Source organism: Staurois parvus, unplaced genomic scaffold (assembly GCF_062004578.1).
Source record: "Staurois parvus isolate SC_StPar_1 unplaced genomic scaffold, SC_StPar_1.0 ptg000011l, whole genome shotgun sequence".
Classification (NCBI taxonomy): Eukaryota; Metazoa; Chordata; class Amphibia; order Anura; family Ranidae; genus Staurois; species Staurois parvus.
In genome coordinates, this window is record NW_028317807.1 from 27902857 (window position 1) to 27919232 (window position 16376).

General features: G+C 40.9%; 1 protein-coding gene across 2 annotated transcripts in view; it reads left to right on the top strand.

Moving 5' to 3' along the window:
• The window catches only part of ADARB1 (adenosine deaminase RNA specific B1), a 166632-nt gene that overhangs the window by 139153 nt on the left and 11103 nt on the right, over positions 1-16376 (top strand). For both annotated transcript variants that reach the window (XM_089671932.1, XM_089671924.1), the window contains one exon: positions 1481-1649. In XM_089671932.1, coding sequence (XP_089528058.1) covers positions 1481-1649 — 169 coding nt within the window. The remainder of the gene's footprint in view (positions 1-1480; positions 1650-16376) is intronic.

Consider the following 16376-nt stretch of genomic DNA (forward strand, 5'->3'; position numbering starts at 1 on the left):
AGGGGGGCCAAACTGTGGCCAGTGTAAGTAGAAAATGTCCCAGCATCAGTGGGAGTAAACACTGCTCCACCATTGGTTTTTACAGAAGGACTAATGCCCTGTTGTCGGCTTTAGCAGGAGGAACAGTGAACCATGGTTGGTATCAATTGCAAATATAGTGCCCTATGAATGGTGTCAGTGGGAGAAATAGTGCCTCATCATTGGTCTTAGCATCGATAATATCAGTGGGAAGAAGAGTGTCCCATTAATGGTGAAAGTGGGAGGAATGGTACCTTCTCATTGGTGTCAGTTGGAACAATAGTATCCCAAGGGCCGCATCTGGCCCCCAGGCTGCAGTTTGGAGACCACTGGTTTAGGCGGTCTTTTACAATTTCTGTAAGTTGTACGTAAAAAATGATACACGGTAGATTTTTAGAATAAATTGTATTTACAGTTTTGCCTACCTCTTGCTTTTTCCCTTTTGTACAAAAAAGGCACCATTTTAAAATGCACAAATATTTATTAACTCAATATAGATTTAACTTTTTATATTTAGAAGGAATTTTGTAAATTATGTGATTCATGTATCCACTAATAATGATTTTAGTGTATTTTTAGCAAAAATATTGTTTTGATAAACATTTGCGCAAATATCACAGGGCCTAAAAAATCAGTAGTGTCTTCCTTTTATTCTACTGATCCTATGCTTTCAGAGAATATATGGTTTGGGGGGTCTTTCACAAACTTCAAAAGCTGTAAAGGTAAAATAAAAAATCATTGGAAAAATTCCAAAAACAGCCTAGCCACTTGAGTTTAAAAGTGGAGCGCACAGCTTGCCAGCGAAAAAAGTTAAAGGAAGGAGTACTACTACTTGTTTGGAGCTCGCCAAACATGCAGGAAACTTTTTTTTTTTGCTGAGATGAGTGGCCTCAGCAACAGTTGCTTCTTGAAGTCACTAGAAGCCTTTAAGTGCCCAATAAATCAATGGAAAGTTGGCATGTTAGTCATTGGGCCAGACGTTGTCACCTGCTCTGGTGATTGATCCTCCTCAATTTGGTGTTCTATATACCTTATATCTTTGATCATTGCTTACAAAAAAAGTTGGCTTGACAATTGTCATTTGTCTATGGATTGCACGAAGCAAAAAGATGCTAGCTGCCTTGGCTACGCTGTCTTGTGTGTGTTATCAAGATGCTTTGCATGCAATAAAGGCAGGGGTGTACACTTTGGATTCAGTTTGATGCATACAAAATGCATGGCCCTAGACCAACATGGAACCTTTTTGCAGCCTTATGAAATATAGGTGACTTATAAAGTGTGTCCTGATCTATTTCTGGAGGGAGGTGATTTTTTTTTTTCTTTCTTTCTGAGATGTTTTATTTATATATATATATATATATATATATATATATATATATATATATATATATATATATATATATATATATATATATATATATATATAATGTTATATATAATTTTTTTTTTTTTTTTTGTACAGACCAGGGTGATCGTCATCCAAACCGAAAAGCCCGAGGACAGCTTCGAACCAAGATAGAGTCTGGAGAAGGTACTATTCCAGTGAGGTCCAGCAGTACCATCCAAACCTGGGACGGTGTTTTGCAAGGAGAGAGGCTACTAACAATGTCTTGCAGTGACAAGATTGCAAGGTTAGAACATAATGAACAATGGCCGCCTTGAAGAATTTCTTGTTAAAATCCTTTCTGCAGGAAATTCAACTTGCATGCTTTATAATGAACTCTCAAATCGAACATTTAATCTTTAAATATGTTAAACATATCTTTAAATTGGGAAGTAAATTCCTAAGCAAACAATGAATTGTTTTACTGTTTTTTATAAAGCTTAATTATGAAATGTTTGTAAGTATTTAGGATCAAAAGAATTTTACATGAGCACTTTATTGCACCGTTTAATTCTTTATTTTAACATTAACTTAGGGCTGCAACTAATGATTTTTTTCATAATTGATAGTTGACTGATTATTGTTGCAGTTAATTGATTCATCGTATAAAAACCTGAAATGTAAATTTGTTACTATGTAAAGTTTAAAAAGACAATTTAATCTTGAACATATATATGAAGTGGTAAATATAAATAACCAGCTATATGGTTAGGAAACAAAATATCAAATCCACTCTGAGAATAACAGAAGATGTACAGTATATATACTATTAGAGGTTGCATCTGTTACATGTCATCAGACTCGGAGATCAGTATTTTATTTATTTTTTTAAAGTGTTACTAAAGTCTTACTTTTTTTTTTTTTTCTTCTTCAATTAACCACTTCCAAACCGGGCACTTTTACCCCCTTCCTGCCCAGGCCAATTTTCAGGTTTCAGTGCTCACACTTTGCATGACAATTGCGCGGTCATACAACACTGTACCCAAACTAAAATTTTATCATTTTCTTCACACAGCTAGAGCTTTCTTTTGGTGGTATTTAATCACCGGTGGGGTTTTCATTTTTTGCTAAATTAACAAAAAAGACCAAAAATTTTGAAAAAAAACCCCACTTTTTTCTTTTTCTGTTATAAAAGTTTGCAAATAAATTGTTCATAAATTTAGGCCAAAATGTATTCTACTACATGTCTTTAGTGAAAATAACCCAAATTAGTATTTATTATTTAGTCTGTAGGAAAGTTTTAGAGTTCACAAACTATGGTATATATCTGAATATTGATCAATCCTGAAGTTCTGACAGCCAATCTAATTTCTTGAGGTCCAAGAATGTCAGAACAGTACAGATATCCCCCAAATGACCCCTTTTTGCAAAGTAGACAGTCCGACGTATTGCATAATAGGCATGGTGAGTTTTTTGAAGTTGCAATTTTTTTGTCATTTTTTGGAAATTAAGCAATAAAAAAAAGATTTCACTATTTTTTTTTTTTTACATACTATCACCAGTGCAGTACAGTGTCCTCATATAACTGGCATGGCGGTGATCAGGGATTAATTTTTATTTTATTTTTTCCTTTTTTGTTTTTTTGTCATTTCACTATGACCAAAGTAGTACAATGTTACCATAGTAACATTGTACTACTTTGGGGAAGTGATCTATATATTTTTTTTTTTTTTACACAATTTGCTTATAGCAAAGAATTACTTTGCTATAAGCAAGCATTTACCTGAATGAAATCGATTCATTCAGGATTTTTTTTTTCTTAACTGTGATTTGGCCACAGCTAATCACATGACACAGCTTGGCTGTGATTGGCCCAGCTTGTGCATGTGATCGCTGTGACCATTCACAGCTAGCCACACTTGTATACAATAGATGGCATGATAGGAAGCCATCCATTGTATACAACTGTCGTGACCTGCTTTAATTGGTGACAGCAGGTCACATGGTACTGGCAACGGGGCCAGTACACAGATCTGTCATCTGCCGTATCCAAGGTACACGGCCGGTGACAGATCTCGTATGCGCATGCCTAAAAGGATGTGGCGTCCCCCCGGAGGGCCAAGGGTTTTTGCCGGCTGCCATTTGGCCATAGGCCAGGCGGGAACTGGTTAAAATGATAAACAGTCTACTCACCTGCTCTGTGCAGTGGTATTGCACAGACTGGCCCCAATCCTGCTATTCTCAGGCCCCCTGACGGCGGTCTCGACTCTCCCTCTTCTTTGTGTATCCCCCATAGCAAGCTGTTTGCTATGGGGACACATGCTGCTTGCTTGCTCCCGACCTGTGTGTCTACAGAGCCAGGCTCCACAGAAATACACAGCCGGACTTTGCCCCGCCCACCCATTTCCTCTTCACTGAAGTGAATGTCTCCTGCTGCTGTTCCAGTCCCTGTTTGAAGAGGAAGCGAGGAGAGAAGAGATGCAGTTGTGCACAGCACTGATCTCTTCTCCCCTCTTTCCCTTCTTTTTTTTTTCTCTTTAAAGTGATAGAAAACCTAAAGATGCAAAACATTGTTTTGCAGATCTTCAAACCGTACGGTAATAAATTATGCATGACCGAATCCCTTGTCATGAACAGATTTAATACAAGCTATCTGTGCCTGCTATCAATGAGACATTTAGTAGCAGCAGCATGCATTTTGTGTCGCCTGTTATGATGGGGTTAACCGTTTCAATACCGTGCAATTTTACACCTTCCTGCCCAGGCCATTTTTCAGGTTTCAGCGCTCTCACACTTTGAATGACAATTGCGCAGTCATACAACATTGTACCCAAACTAAAATTTTATCATTTTCTTCACACAACTAGAGCTTTCTTTTGGTGGTATTTAATCACCGCTGGGGTTTTTATTTTTTGCTAAATTAACAAAAAAAGACCAAAAATTTTGAAAAAAAAACACATTTTTCTTTGTTTCTGTTATAAAAGTTTACAAATAAATAATTGTTCTTCATAAATTTAGGACGAGATGTATTCTGCTACATGTCTTTGGTGAAAATAACCCAAATTAGGATGTATTATTTAGTTTGTAGGAAAGTTATAGAGTTCACAAACTATGGTATAGATCTGAATATTGATCAATCCTGAAGTACTGACAGCCAATCTAATTTCTTGAGGTCCAAGAATGTCAGAATAGTACAGATATCCCCAAATGACCCCTTTTTGCTGAGTAGACAGTCGGACGTACTTCATAAGAGGCATGGCGAGTTTTTTGAAGTTGTATTTTTTTGTCATAATTTTTCCGAAAATGAAAAAATGAAAAATATTATTTTCACTATTTTTTTTTTTACATACTGTCACCAGTGCAGTACAGCGTCATCATATAACTGGCATGGCGGTGAACAGGGACACTGACTGGTGACAGTATGAAAAAAAAAAAAATATATATTTTTTTTTAATTTTTTTTTATTTTTTTATTATATTTAATTTTTTATTACATTTTTTTTTATTTTTTTTAAGATTTTTTTTCATATTTTACTATGACCAAAATAGTACAATGTTACCATAGTAACATTGTACTACTTTGGGGAAGTGATCAGTATTTTTTTTTTTTTTTTTTTTACACAATTTGCTTATAGCAAAGAATTACTTTGCTATAAGCAAGCATTTAGCTGAATGAAATCGATTCATTCAGCTTTTTTTTTTTTTTTTTTTTTTTTTTTTTTTTTTGTGCTTAGCTGTGATTTGGTCACAGCTAATCACATGACATGTGCATGTGATTAGCTATGACCATTCACAGCTAGGCACTAGTATACAATGGATGGCATCATGAATGAAGCCATCCATTGTATACAACTGTCATGTGACCTGCTGTGATTGGTCGCGGCAGGTCACATGGTACCGGCAACGGGAGCCGGTACTCGGATCTGTCATCGGCCGTGTCCGAGGTGCACGGGCGGTGACAGATCCCGCTGCTGCGCCGCTCTGCAATACCGCAAACGGCGCATGTGCGGGAGCACGCCAAATGGCGTGGACCCGGAAAGCTGCAGCGCTTTTCAAGCCGCCAAACGGCTATTGGCCGGGCGGCTAATGGTTAAAAAACAAATTAGCCCTTTAGCCTTGGTTCACACTGATGCAGTGCGCTTTCTGTGTGCTTTCAAGTGCAATTTCAAGGAGCAAGTACGGTGCGATTCTGATGCGATTTTACACAGCTACGATTTTCTGTTCTAATTTAGTAACATTAGAAATAGGTGCATCTCACACTGAAATCGCATTGCATTTGGTGCAATACGTTTTTGAGCCCCAAAACTTGTATGGAAACAGCAGTGAGAACGCATACACATTGAAACATGCATAGGACCCTTTTGGAAATCCAATTGTGTTTTGGAGCACATAAGTGTGAACGACCTCCATAAAAAGTCATATCTCCCTTAACATGCAATTCTGTGCGTTCCGTAATGCATCCAAAATCATATCAATGTGAACCAGGTCTTGTATTACAAAAAGAGCAGATAATGACTATTTATAAGGTGTTCATTTATGCTGTGAAACAGTGAAAGATAGATATAGTAACTTATACAGTATAATAAAATACCCAGAAGAAGGATTTACAGAGTATTTTAACTTGGAGTCAGACATGAAGCTATATGAAGGGTAGAGGGAGGATATAAATATTTTTTATATTAAAGTAGGACTAAAGGCTAAGACTTTTTTTTTTTGCATGGATATTAAAAGTTTAAGTATAGTGGTATACTGGTAACTTTTTTAAATGTTATTTTAATGTCCTATATTGCCTCCAGTCTATTGGCTTCCAGCTCCTCTGGATTCAGATGCTGATCTTCCCTGCACAGAGCTCTTAAACTGGCTGTAAACGGATGTTTTTTTTTATAGCTAACATGTCATACTTACAGGTTCTGTGCAATGGTTTTACACAGAGCAGCTCCGATCCTCCTCTGGCATCCCCCCGCCATTGCCCCTGGCTCCTCCTGCCTTCAGAGTGCCCCTATAGCAAGCTGCAAATTATAGTATAATTTAGCAATGTAAAAACAATTCTGCCTTTTTAGAATCACTTTTAAATCGCTTTCTTCTCCTGCCCAAGACTACATGTCCCATGAGGCATTGCTCCTCACATTCACAATTTCTCAGGCACTTACTGCCATGTATGGATGGCGTACTGAGCTGTATGTTTGCTGCACTGTGTATACTGACATGTATGAACTGTGTACTGAGCTGTATGTGTGCTTCACTGTATTTTCTGATATGTAAACCAACAATGCATTCTGTATGCAGGCAAACGAATCGGCTGATCAACTAATCAATAGTGAAAATAGTTGACAACTATCTTTATAAACTATTTAGATGTCTCAGGTCTACATTAAATCCCACCTTCACTCAAAATATTTTTTTTATTAATTGTGCATTACAGCACACAAGATAAAGATTCAGGATCCAATGGGTTACACTGCCATCTTTAAAGAAATGGTCACTGGCTAGACAAGCTGTATGGATAGCACAGTATAACCCCTCCCACTCCCAGCAGGCCCCAGATTTGTTATATTGTCCTTCTAGTACAGACAGCTCTGTGAGAAGGAAAACTTATTCCACTGTTTCTCAAGACAATTTTTCTTCTATTAAGATTATTCACTTGCTTTGCTGTGTCCTGGGGGGAACCACACCGGAATCCAACTCAGAAGATGCAGGACTTCCCTGTAATGTTGACCTCCAGGCACTACCCCCATGTTTGGTGGTCACCTAAGCACATGCTGTAACATGATGGGTTAGCCACAGGGTGCTTTACAGGTCCAGGGCTGAGGTTCATAAGTCTGGTGGAACCCAGTCCTTTAAGACCCTTTGGGGCTATGCCCACTAAATGGGCAAAGATTGTGGATGGTTCTGGTCTCTAACACTCTGCCCATTTGCCTGGGGGGAGCCCTGGACTTGAAGATGACTATTGTGGTTAAGGGCTGTTACCTTTAAATGGGAGCACAATGTGCTGCTCTGGTTCGCCAAGGATTTGTAAACAGAGCTGTGGGAAAGGATCGTTTGTGGTTTCAAATTTAGCACCATTTTTGTTTGTTGCCTGGGTGCCCCACTTAGAATATGCAGCCTCCCTTTAAGTTGGTCTTGCTGCACATGTGCACAAAACAGCCTCAGGCTCTCCTGCCTTCACCAGCCACACTGACAATTCCTCATATCTTCTAGGCTCCCTGTTTCCTTCAATGAAGATCACAGGTGGCAATAACTGCTTCTTCCCAGCAGTGTATTGTGAATAGCCCTCCAATTTCTCATACCTATACCATTGCAAATTATAGGCACAAAGGGATAGCCCTGGGGGCCCTGCTCACTCATGTTTGGCTAACAACATAGTGGGCATCTATGGTGTCTTCCCTGAGGGTTCTTATAGATGTTGGTTCAAGCTGCTATTCTCAACCTTTTCTGGGGTGGTGTGAAGGCCCTCCTTAACCCTTTCTCTGGTGGCCCACTCCTTTGTCAAGGGAGGAATTTTTTAATACCATGTCAGAGGCCACAAGCTCTGTTTCCCATTCGGATGTGAAAGATGAGGATGATGTCTTGTCAAGTTCTGAGGACTGTGCTGCAGGTTAGTCAGAATGGTGACCTATCTCAAAAGCTTAAGAACACCATTTTTGTACTTAATTGATGCAGAAAACTTGTGCATTGATATAGAGCTGCCTAGGTTTATTTTACCAAAGGTCCCCTATCTGGGCTCTTTCAAAATCTCTGCCTGCAAAAACTTTCCATTTACACTGTCTGTTATCTACATTGACTGTCCTTTTCTCTGAGAAGGTCTTTGCTCCTCCAAAACTTTTGCTCAGCAGTATTCTATTAAAAATTAAATAGAAATCATTTTTTAATATATCCCTGTTGTGGACCCAGCCATCTCTTGTCTTAACAAGATTTTAATGGTCTCTGTTGAGGATATCCCAGTGATCAAGAACCCCATGGATAAATGTTTGAAAGCCCTTTCTAAAGCTCTTTGGATGATGAACATGGTTGCATATGCAGGGCAAACTTTGGCTTTTTGGTCCAAGGTCCTGTTTCAGCATCAGGGTTCTATAATTAAGGATTCCTTTGTCCAACATCTGGTGCTTCCGCCTGTGGCTCTGTAATATTGTGTAGACTGATTAGTGGATGTTCTGCTTCAGCAATATCAGCACTGAAACTGATCTCTAACTGATCCAGTTGTGGAGAGATAGCTTAACTTAGTCTAGTAGCTTTGGCAGTCGGTGACTCGATACAAATGACATCCTGCAGATCATAGAAGGCTTTAATTGAAAACTTTTGCATCCTCCGATGAACAGCAGATAGTTAAAAAAATAAAAAAATAAAAAAAATTAGTGTCTAGCTCCAGCAGAATACAGCACATGTGGTGAATGTGTGGTGAACTAAAGCATAAAGAAGGGTGAGATTAACTACATAGAGTATCCCCTAGATATTGACGAATAAAGGCAAGCAAACAATTCATGAGTAACATGACACTCCCTGTTCAAATATTAAACAATTAAGAATCAAGTCCAAACATTAAGTGAAGACTCTATTCCAGGAACACCTGAAAAAGAGGGGGAGAACAAGGGAATAATAAAGCAAACCATAAACATTGTATAAAACTTGAACGTCACTACTTGTGGCTGTAAAAGGTGCACAGAAGACAGTCCATGAATCCATCTTCAGAGGGAAAGGCAGCAACATGCACCAGTCCCTCTTACCTCCCTTTTTGAATCAAGTCATTGGTTTAGAAGATGAATCCTCATTTGACAAAGGAAGTACCAGTAATTTGATTGGGCCGGAGTAGAGTGTCAAATCCTTCCTAAAGACGACTTGGTGAAAACTTAACCTCCTTGTTTTCACAGTGGTGTTGATTGTAAAGATATTCATTCTGAGTTCCTTGTCACACTCAGTATCAATCAATTCAAATGTAGAATCCATATGAATTGCGATGGGGTCATCATTCAAGAAGTTGAGTGGGGTTGTCCAGAAATGCTGCAGCTGATACTGTACAGGTGCCTCAGTGAGCTGGATTGAGGTCCGTAGGCACATAGTGTCATATCAGGATTGGAGAACCTTCTGATGCATTCTATGGTTACTGACCTACAAATAGAACTGTTTTGCTTGGTTGTGTATGTATCCCAACACCATTTTGTTATCTGTGTAAAAGAGAAAAAAAGTCTTTCATGTTTTTATAAGCTCAGCAATTTTAACAGCCAATACGGCTGTACCGAATTCAAGCCTAGGAATGGTATGTGCTGGTTTTGAGATCAGCTTGGCCTAACGAAGGACAAAACCCACACTGTCTCTTGGATATATAACTTTGAGGTAGTCTACCACAGCTATCGCTTCAATGGAACTATCAGAGAAAACCTGAATCTCTCTTCTGATGGCATTCGTTAGGAATGCTGATATTGAAGAGTGCTTTGTCTGAAGTTCTAGTGCTTTCAGGGACTCTTTCCGTGATTCCCATCTTTGTTGTTTCTGCTTTCTGCATGTAGCATGTGAGAGCTGTGGGCCAATCACAGCCCTCCAGGATCAAAAGCAAAGCTGTTTTGAATCAGATTGTTTCAGAACAGCTTTGTTATCCTTGTGATCATGTGATCTTCATTCCGCAGATGTAAGGAGGGGGTGCGCGCGCACCTGCCTATGTTGTTACAACACCAGCAGCGTAGGGGTACGTCGCTGGTCCTGTACCTGCCGCCCGTTTTGCAGTACAGTGCGGGTGGAGAACAGATATTTAAAGCGCATGTAACCCTAAACAGGAAATTTTCTTGTAGGAATCGTTTCTACCCCTAACATTGCCATTGTATTTTTTTTTTTCTGGGGGGGGTGGGACAGGTACTTAGTCTTGGCAGGCACCCACTCCCACTGGAATCGCCTAGGTGAGTCTGCTGGAAGTTCTCACCTTCCCCCCCCAACAGCCTGTTGTGACATGTCACAGTTCCCAGGAGGCTATGAGACCAATAACAGGGCACAGCATAATGCGTGCATGTGCAGTGTGAAGCTACATGGAGTCACAGCCAGCTTCCCACAGTAAACATGCCAGCGACCCGAAGACTGGCGAAGAAGTAGCCCTGGCGAGGACAGCGCTGGATTCCTGGACAGGTACATGTCCTTTTACTAAGTCAGCAGCTACAGCATTTTATTTCTCTCTTGTGATCCTCTTTAAAGGCACGGCCTTTGAGAACTCTTATAGGTAGCAATTGTTTGAGAGCACAGTCTAGTTGCAGAACCTCATGAAAAGGTTGAGAAAGACATGATGCAAACAATTTTAGACCATAACTGATTGACATTAACTATCAGTTATTTATCAGCCTACCCTCTGGGTACTCCGGTTTCCTCCCACACTCCAAAGACATGCTGGTAGGTTAAGTGGCTCCTGTCTAAATTGGCCCTAGTATGTGTATGTTTGAATGTGCGTTAAGGGCCTTAGATTGTATGCCCCTTGAGGGTTAGGAACTGATGTGACTGTACAATAAATGTATGTAAAGCACTGCGTAAATTGACGGCGCTATAGAAGTACCTGAAATAAATTAAATAAATAATATGGCAATGCAGGCAGCTTTCACTGGATAAATGTACAAATTGACTTGTAACTGTCCCATTAGAAAAAGAACATTGGACTATTGCTTTCTTGTCGGCTACTGTTATTAGATTGCAGGCATATACAGGCTTGCATGACAATGGCTGCACTGTCCTAAGCTGCTGTAAATCCAGGGTGATATCACATTTCAGTGTATTCCAGAGCTATAGATGATTTTTAGACTCAAGCAATAAAGGATGCTTTTGGCTGGGTTTTTTTTTTTGTTTTTCTTTTTTTTTTTATACTGTTCTGCTTCAGCGATCTAAGCACTAAAAGTGTGATCTCTGTGGCTGATCCATTTGTGAGGTAGCTTAACTAAGACTTCATGCACACTAGCCTTTTTTTTTTTTTTTTTTTTTTTTTTAAGCACAATAGCGGTTTTTAGTAGAGTTTAGAAGTGTCAGCATTGTATTAGCATTCTTACAGTACATGTTTGGGGCAAAAAAAAGCTGTTCGGAACGTGTTAAAAGCATTTAGCGTTTTTCTGCTGGAAAAACATTATAAAAAAACTCTAGATCCTAGATGCGGAAGCTCAAAACACTAATAGCCTAAAATAGTGTGCGTGGACACTTAGGATAACACGATTCTAGGAGCAATAAAAAAATGCTAATAGCTTCTAGAGTCTTAAAACAAATGCTAGTGTGCATGGAGCCTTAAAGTCTAGTAGCTTGGCAGGCAGCAACTTGGTCCAAATGGCATCCTACAGATTTGTAGAAATCTTTAATCAATAACTTGTGCAGATCTTCACAAATGAACATCAGATCAGTGTCTAGCTCCAGGATAATACAGCACATGTTGATAAATGGAGACTAAAGCATGAAGAAGGTTTGGACTAACTACATAGAGCTTCCTCTAGCTATGGAGTGAGGAAAGGACAAAATTACTTAAAGGCAGACAGACAAACAATGCATGTGTAATATAATAGTGGATACAATCTGCCAGTTTTTCAGAATTGCCTCCTTATGGTGCATATGCAAGGAACCATTTGCTTTAAATGTTGGTCTGCTGAGCTTTAGTACTAGAAGCATCTTTTGAGAATGCCTTTCTCCAGGGAACGCTTTTTTGGCAATTTTCTAGACACCTTTATCAAGGAAATCACAGGAAATGTGCCTTCATTTTTTTTGCGGTAAAAAAGGATAGTCTCATGCAGCTAAAGCCTCTGTTCCTGAAACTTAAGAGCTCCTTTTTTGTTTTTTAGGCTTTCAAATCAAGCCTGGAACCATGTTCCCTTGGGTGCTCAAATCCACAAAGTCTGGTAGCAGGTCATTACAATGAAGGGATGCCTTCACAGCCATCTGAACCCAAGTCATTTCAGATGCTTGGGTCTTGAAAATTGTCTTCAGGGCTACAAACTTGAATTTTTATTATACAGGATTTATATAGCGCCAATAGTATGCGCAGCACTTTACAAAATGAAGGTAGACATTACAGTTACAATACAATTTTGTACAAGAGGAAACAGAGGGCCCTGCTCATTAGAGCTTACAATCTAGGAGGAGGGGTTGAATGATACAAAAGGTAATAGCTGTGGGGGATGAGTAGATGGAGGAAATAAAAGGCAGTTTACTAGTTAGAAGCAGGATAGGCTTCTTTAAAGAGAACGGTTTTCAAGGATCGTCTAAAGGTGGATAGATTTGGAGATAGTGTGATCGATTGGGGTAGTGAGTTCCATAGAATGGGAGAAGCTTGGGAGAAGTCCTGGAGGCAAGCATGGGAGGTGGTGACATAGGAACTAGAGAGCAGAAGGTCGTGGGGTGGGGGGGCGGATGGAAGAGAGCAGTTTGGTAGATCTTTTGATATCCGGTTAGTGATGTAGCTGGGGAGAGTTGTGGATGGCTTTCTAAATTCATATTTTGAATTTTATTAGTTGGGCGAGTGGAAGCCAGTGGAGGGATTGGCAGAGAGAGGTAGCAGACACTGATCAGTTGGTAAGGTGGTTGAACCTGGCAGCAGTATTCATGATGGACTGGAGGGGGATAACCTATGTAAAGGTAAGCCAATGAGGAGGGAGTTGCAGTAGTCGAGGCAAGAGATAACCAGGGAGTGAATAAGAACTTTGTGGTATCATTGGTTAAAAAGGGGCATATTCTGGAGATGTTGCGGAGGTTGAGGCAGCATGTTTTGGACAGGAATTGGATGTGGGCCTGAAAGGATAGTTCAAAATCCCAGGGTTACCCGTAGCACTCTGGCATGCAGGGATGGGTTGATAGTGGTGCTATTGATCCTGACGGAGAAATCGGGGGTAGAGGCATGTAGGAGAGGAAATATTATGAGCTCAGTTTTGGATAGATTGAGTTTTAGGAAGTGATGTGACATCCAGTCTGATATGTCTGTTAGTAAATCGGTGATACGGGAGGAAACTGGTGGGGTGCGTTGAGTAGAGAGATTTGTGTGTCATCAGCATAGAAATGGTATTGGAAACCATTGGAAGCTATCTGCTGACCCAAGGAAGAGGATAGGAGAGATCCAAGGACAGAACCTTGGGGGATCCCAACAGTAAGAGGAGTAGGAGGGGAGGAGGTATTGTAAGTGACACTGAAGGTGCGGTGAGATAGGCAAGTTTCGAACCAACGGAGAGTACAGTCACGGAGACCAAGTAAATAGTTTTTTGAGGAGGAAGGGGTGGTGATCTGTGTAAAAGGCAGTGGAGAGGTCCAAGAGTAAGAGTATGGAATAGTGGCCATTCGTTTTAGCAGTTAGCAAGTAGTTTGTGAATTTTAGGAGAGCAGTTTCTGTGGAGTTTTGTGGGCGAAATCCAGACTGAAGGGGATCGAGAAGGTTCTTCTCAATAAGATGGCAGCTCTGCCAGTTGTAGACCAGACGTTCATGGAGTTCGGAGGCAAAAGGGAGTAATGAAAGAGGTCTTAAGTTGCTAAGATTGGTGGTGTCCAGTGAGGCCTTTTTAAGTATGGGGGTGACTAGCTCATGTTTTTACAGAGTTTAAGATGCCAGTAGAAAGGGAGAGATTGAAGATGTGAGTTAGCGTGAAGGATAGAGCCAGAGGGTGACCGTAGTATTTGCAAGGGGACAGGGTCCAGGGGACAGGTGGTTAGGTGGGCTTCAGAAAAAAGTTTACCAACCTCCTCCTATAGTAGCTGGGTTAAACAAGGGAAGTATAGATTGTGCAGGTGGACAAGGAGTGTAGGGTGAGGGAGTTACCTGTACAGTGGAGATCTCGTCACGATTTGTATCAATCTTATTTTTGAAGTGATTAGTGAACTCCTGGGCAGTGAGTTAGTGGGTGGAGGTAAAGGATGAAGTAGAGAGTTAAAGGTAGAAAAGAGTTGACGGGGATTGCATGAGATTGTGTTAATGAGAGTGATAAAATAGGTCTGTTTGGCAGTGTGGAGACAGGAGTTGTATTTTATAAGGGCAGATTTATATTGGTCGAAGTCCTGCTGGGTCTTAGTCCTGTGCCATAAACGCTTCCAGAGCATAGCTACGTTTTTTTTTTTGAGCCATCTGGTATTGTCTGTTTTCAGGGCTGTAGCAGTCGGGGCCTAATTCTGTGTGTAGTAAGGGGGTCCAATGTGTCCACGATGGATGACGGTGAACTGTTGTAGACTGAAGTGGCCAGGTTGCTGCAGGACAGGGCTGATATTTTGTCATAGAGACAATCTGTTGCTGAAAAAAGAGGGGTTAAGATAGCGAATGTTTCTACGGGTAACTTTGGTAGTTGGAAGCCAAGGAGAGAGTGAAGCTAATAAGGGAGTGATCAGAGAGAAGAAAAGGAAAGTCGGTGAGGTTGCAAGGAGTGCATAGGTAGGAGAATACAAGGTCGAGGCAGTTACCATTGGAGTGAGTAGAAGCCTGTGTCCATTGTTAGATCAAAGGAAGTGGTTAGGCTTAGGAGTTTAGAAGTAGCAGGAGTGTTAAGATTAACAGGGATGTTGAAGTCACCAAGAATGATTGTGGGAATTTCAGAAGAGAGAAAGTAAGGCAGCCAGACAGAGAAGTCATCAAGGAAACTTGATACCAGTCCAGGAGGCCGATAGATCACAGCAATTCTTAAAGAAACTGGAGAGAATAGATTAATAAAGTGAACTTCAAATGAGGAGAGGGACAGAGGGAGATGAATGAAGGACCTGAAAAGTGCTTTGTGGGGATAGGATTCTAACGCCACCTCCTTTCCGTCCACTAGGCCTGGGAGAGTGAGCCCAGAGGAGACCACCATGGGAGAGGGCGACAGGAGAGGGAAAGTCAGATTCATGAAACCAGGTTTCCGGAATTGCAAGCAGGTTAAAGGAATTTGTGATAAAAAGGTGATGGACAGAAGTGAGTTTGTTACAGAGCGGGCATTCCAAAGGTCACAGGAAAAGGGGAGGCTGGTTCTAGGAAGAAGAGGAATAGTAACCAGACTGTGTGGATTGCAGCCGCTGTTAGGGTGTATTGATCAACGGAAAAAGATGGTGCTCCAGGATTTAGGGAAATGTCTCCCAGATGTTAGGAGAAGCAGAAGGTAATATGGGAGTATGGCTTTTATGGAGGGGCAGGTCCCAGTGTCCTGGAGGTTTTATTAGTATGTGGGCTTAGAATTAGCAGGAGTTGAGTACAGTAATAAGGTGAAGAAAGGAGTGAGTGGGATTATATATAAACTGTGGGATGGAGGAGGGGGTGAAGGAGAGAGAGTTTGAAGAGAGGATACAGCTGTGAGAAGGAGTAGGGAGTGCATGTTAGAGTGGTGAGATGAAGAAGCAGTCTGGGTAAGAACTGGATGGGGAAACAGGTCACCTGTAGTCTGATTAGTATTTAAAGTTGTCTGCTGTGGTTTTTCGCTTTGTTCATTTGCTGACGTGCAGAACCGAAGTGCAATGCTCAATACTTAAGCCACAATCCATTTTTTTTTTTTTTTTTTTTTAAAGTCCGCAAACGTGCAACTATAACGAAAAAACCCGTAAGTGTTCACAAAAAAAGTGCAAAACGCCACACGAAAAAGTGCACTTAGGGGTGTTATTTTGTCCTACCCCTAAAGGGGCTGGACCGCTACCCTGATCCCCCGGGGCACGAAGCTCCTGACAGGGACAAGGTTCCCATTTGGTCCTCCTAGCCAAAAGGCCTGGTGGACCACCGTTCCTTGTGTCCAGCCGAAGCCAGACACCCAGTACTTGGTCAGGGGGCTCTCCCGAATAGAAAACCCCCCTAGGGATCCAGGGAGGAAGGAACCAAAAGGCCACACATCCTCCCCCTAGACTTCAGGGCAGGTCCGAGGATCCACACCCTCCTTCCTGTGGAAAACACACACAAAAGTAAGAAAAAGTGACAAAACGTGGGAGTGATAATAAATTAAATAAATAGAAAATAAAAAAAAGTGGACCGTGCCTAATTGTGCACAGACCAGGCCCTGAGGCCTGTAGCAAAAATTGCCCTGGTCCTAGCCAGAAGGCCTGGTCCTAAGGGCGCTTGTGAAAAACAGTGACCTTGTGCCATCTTCACACTGTGGGGTCCCACA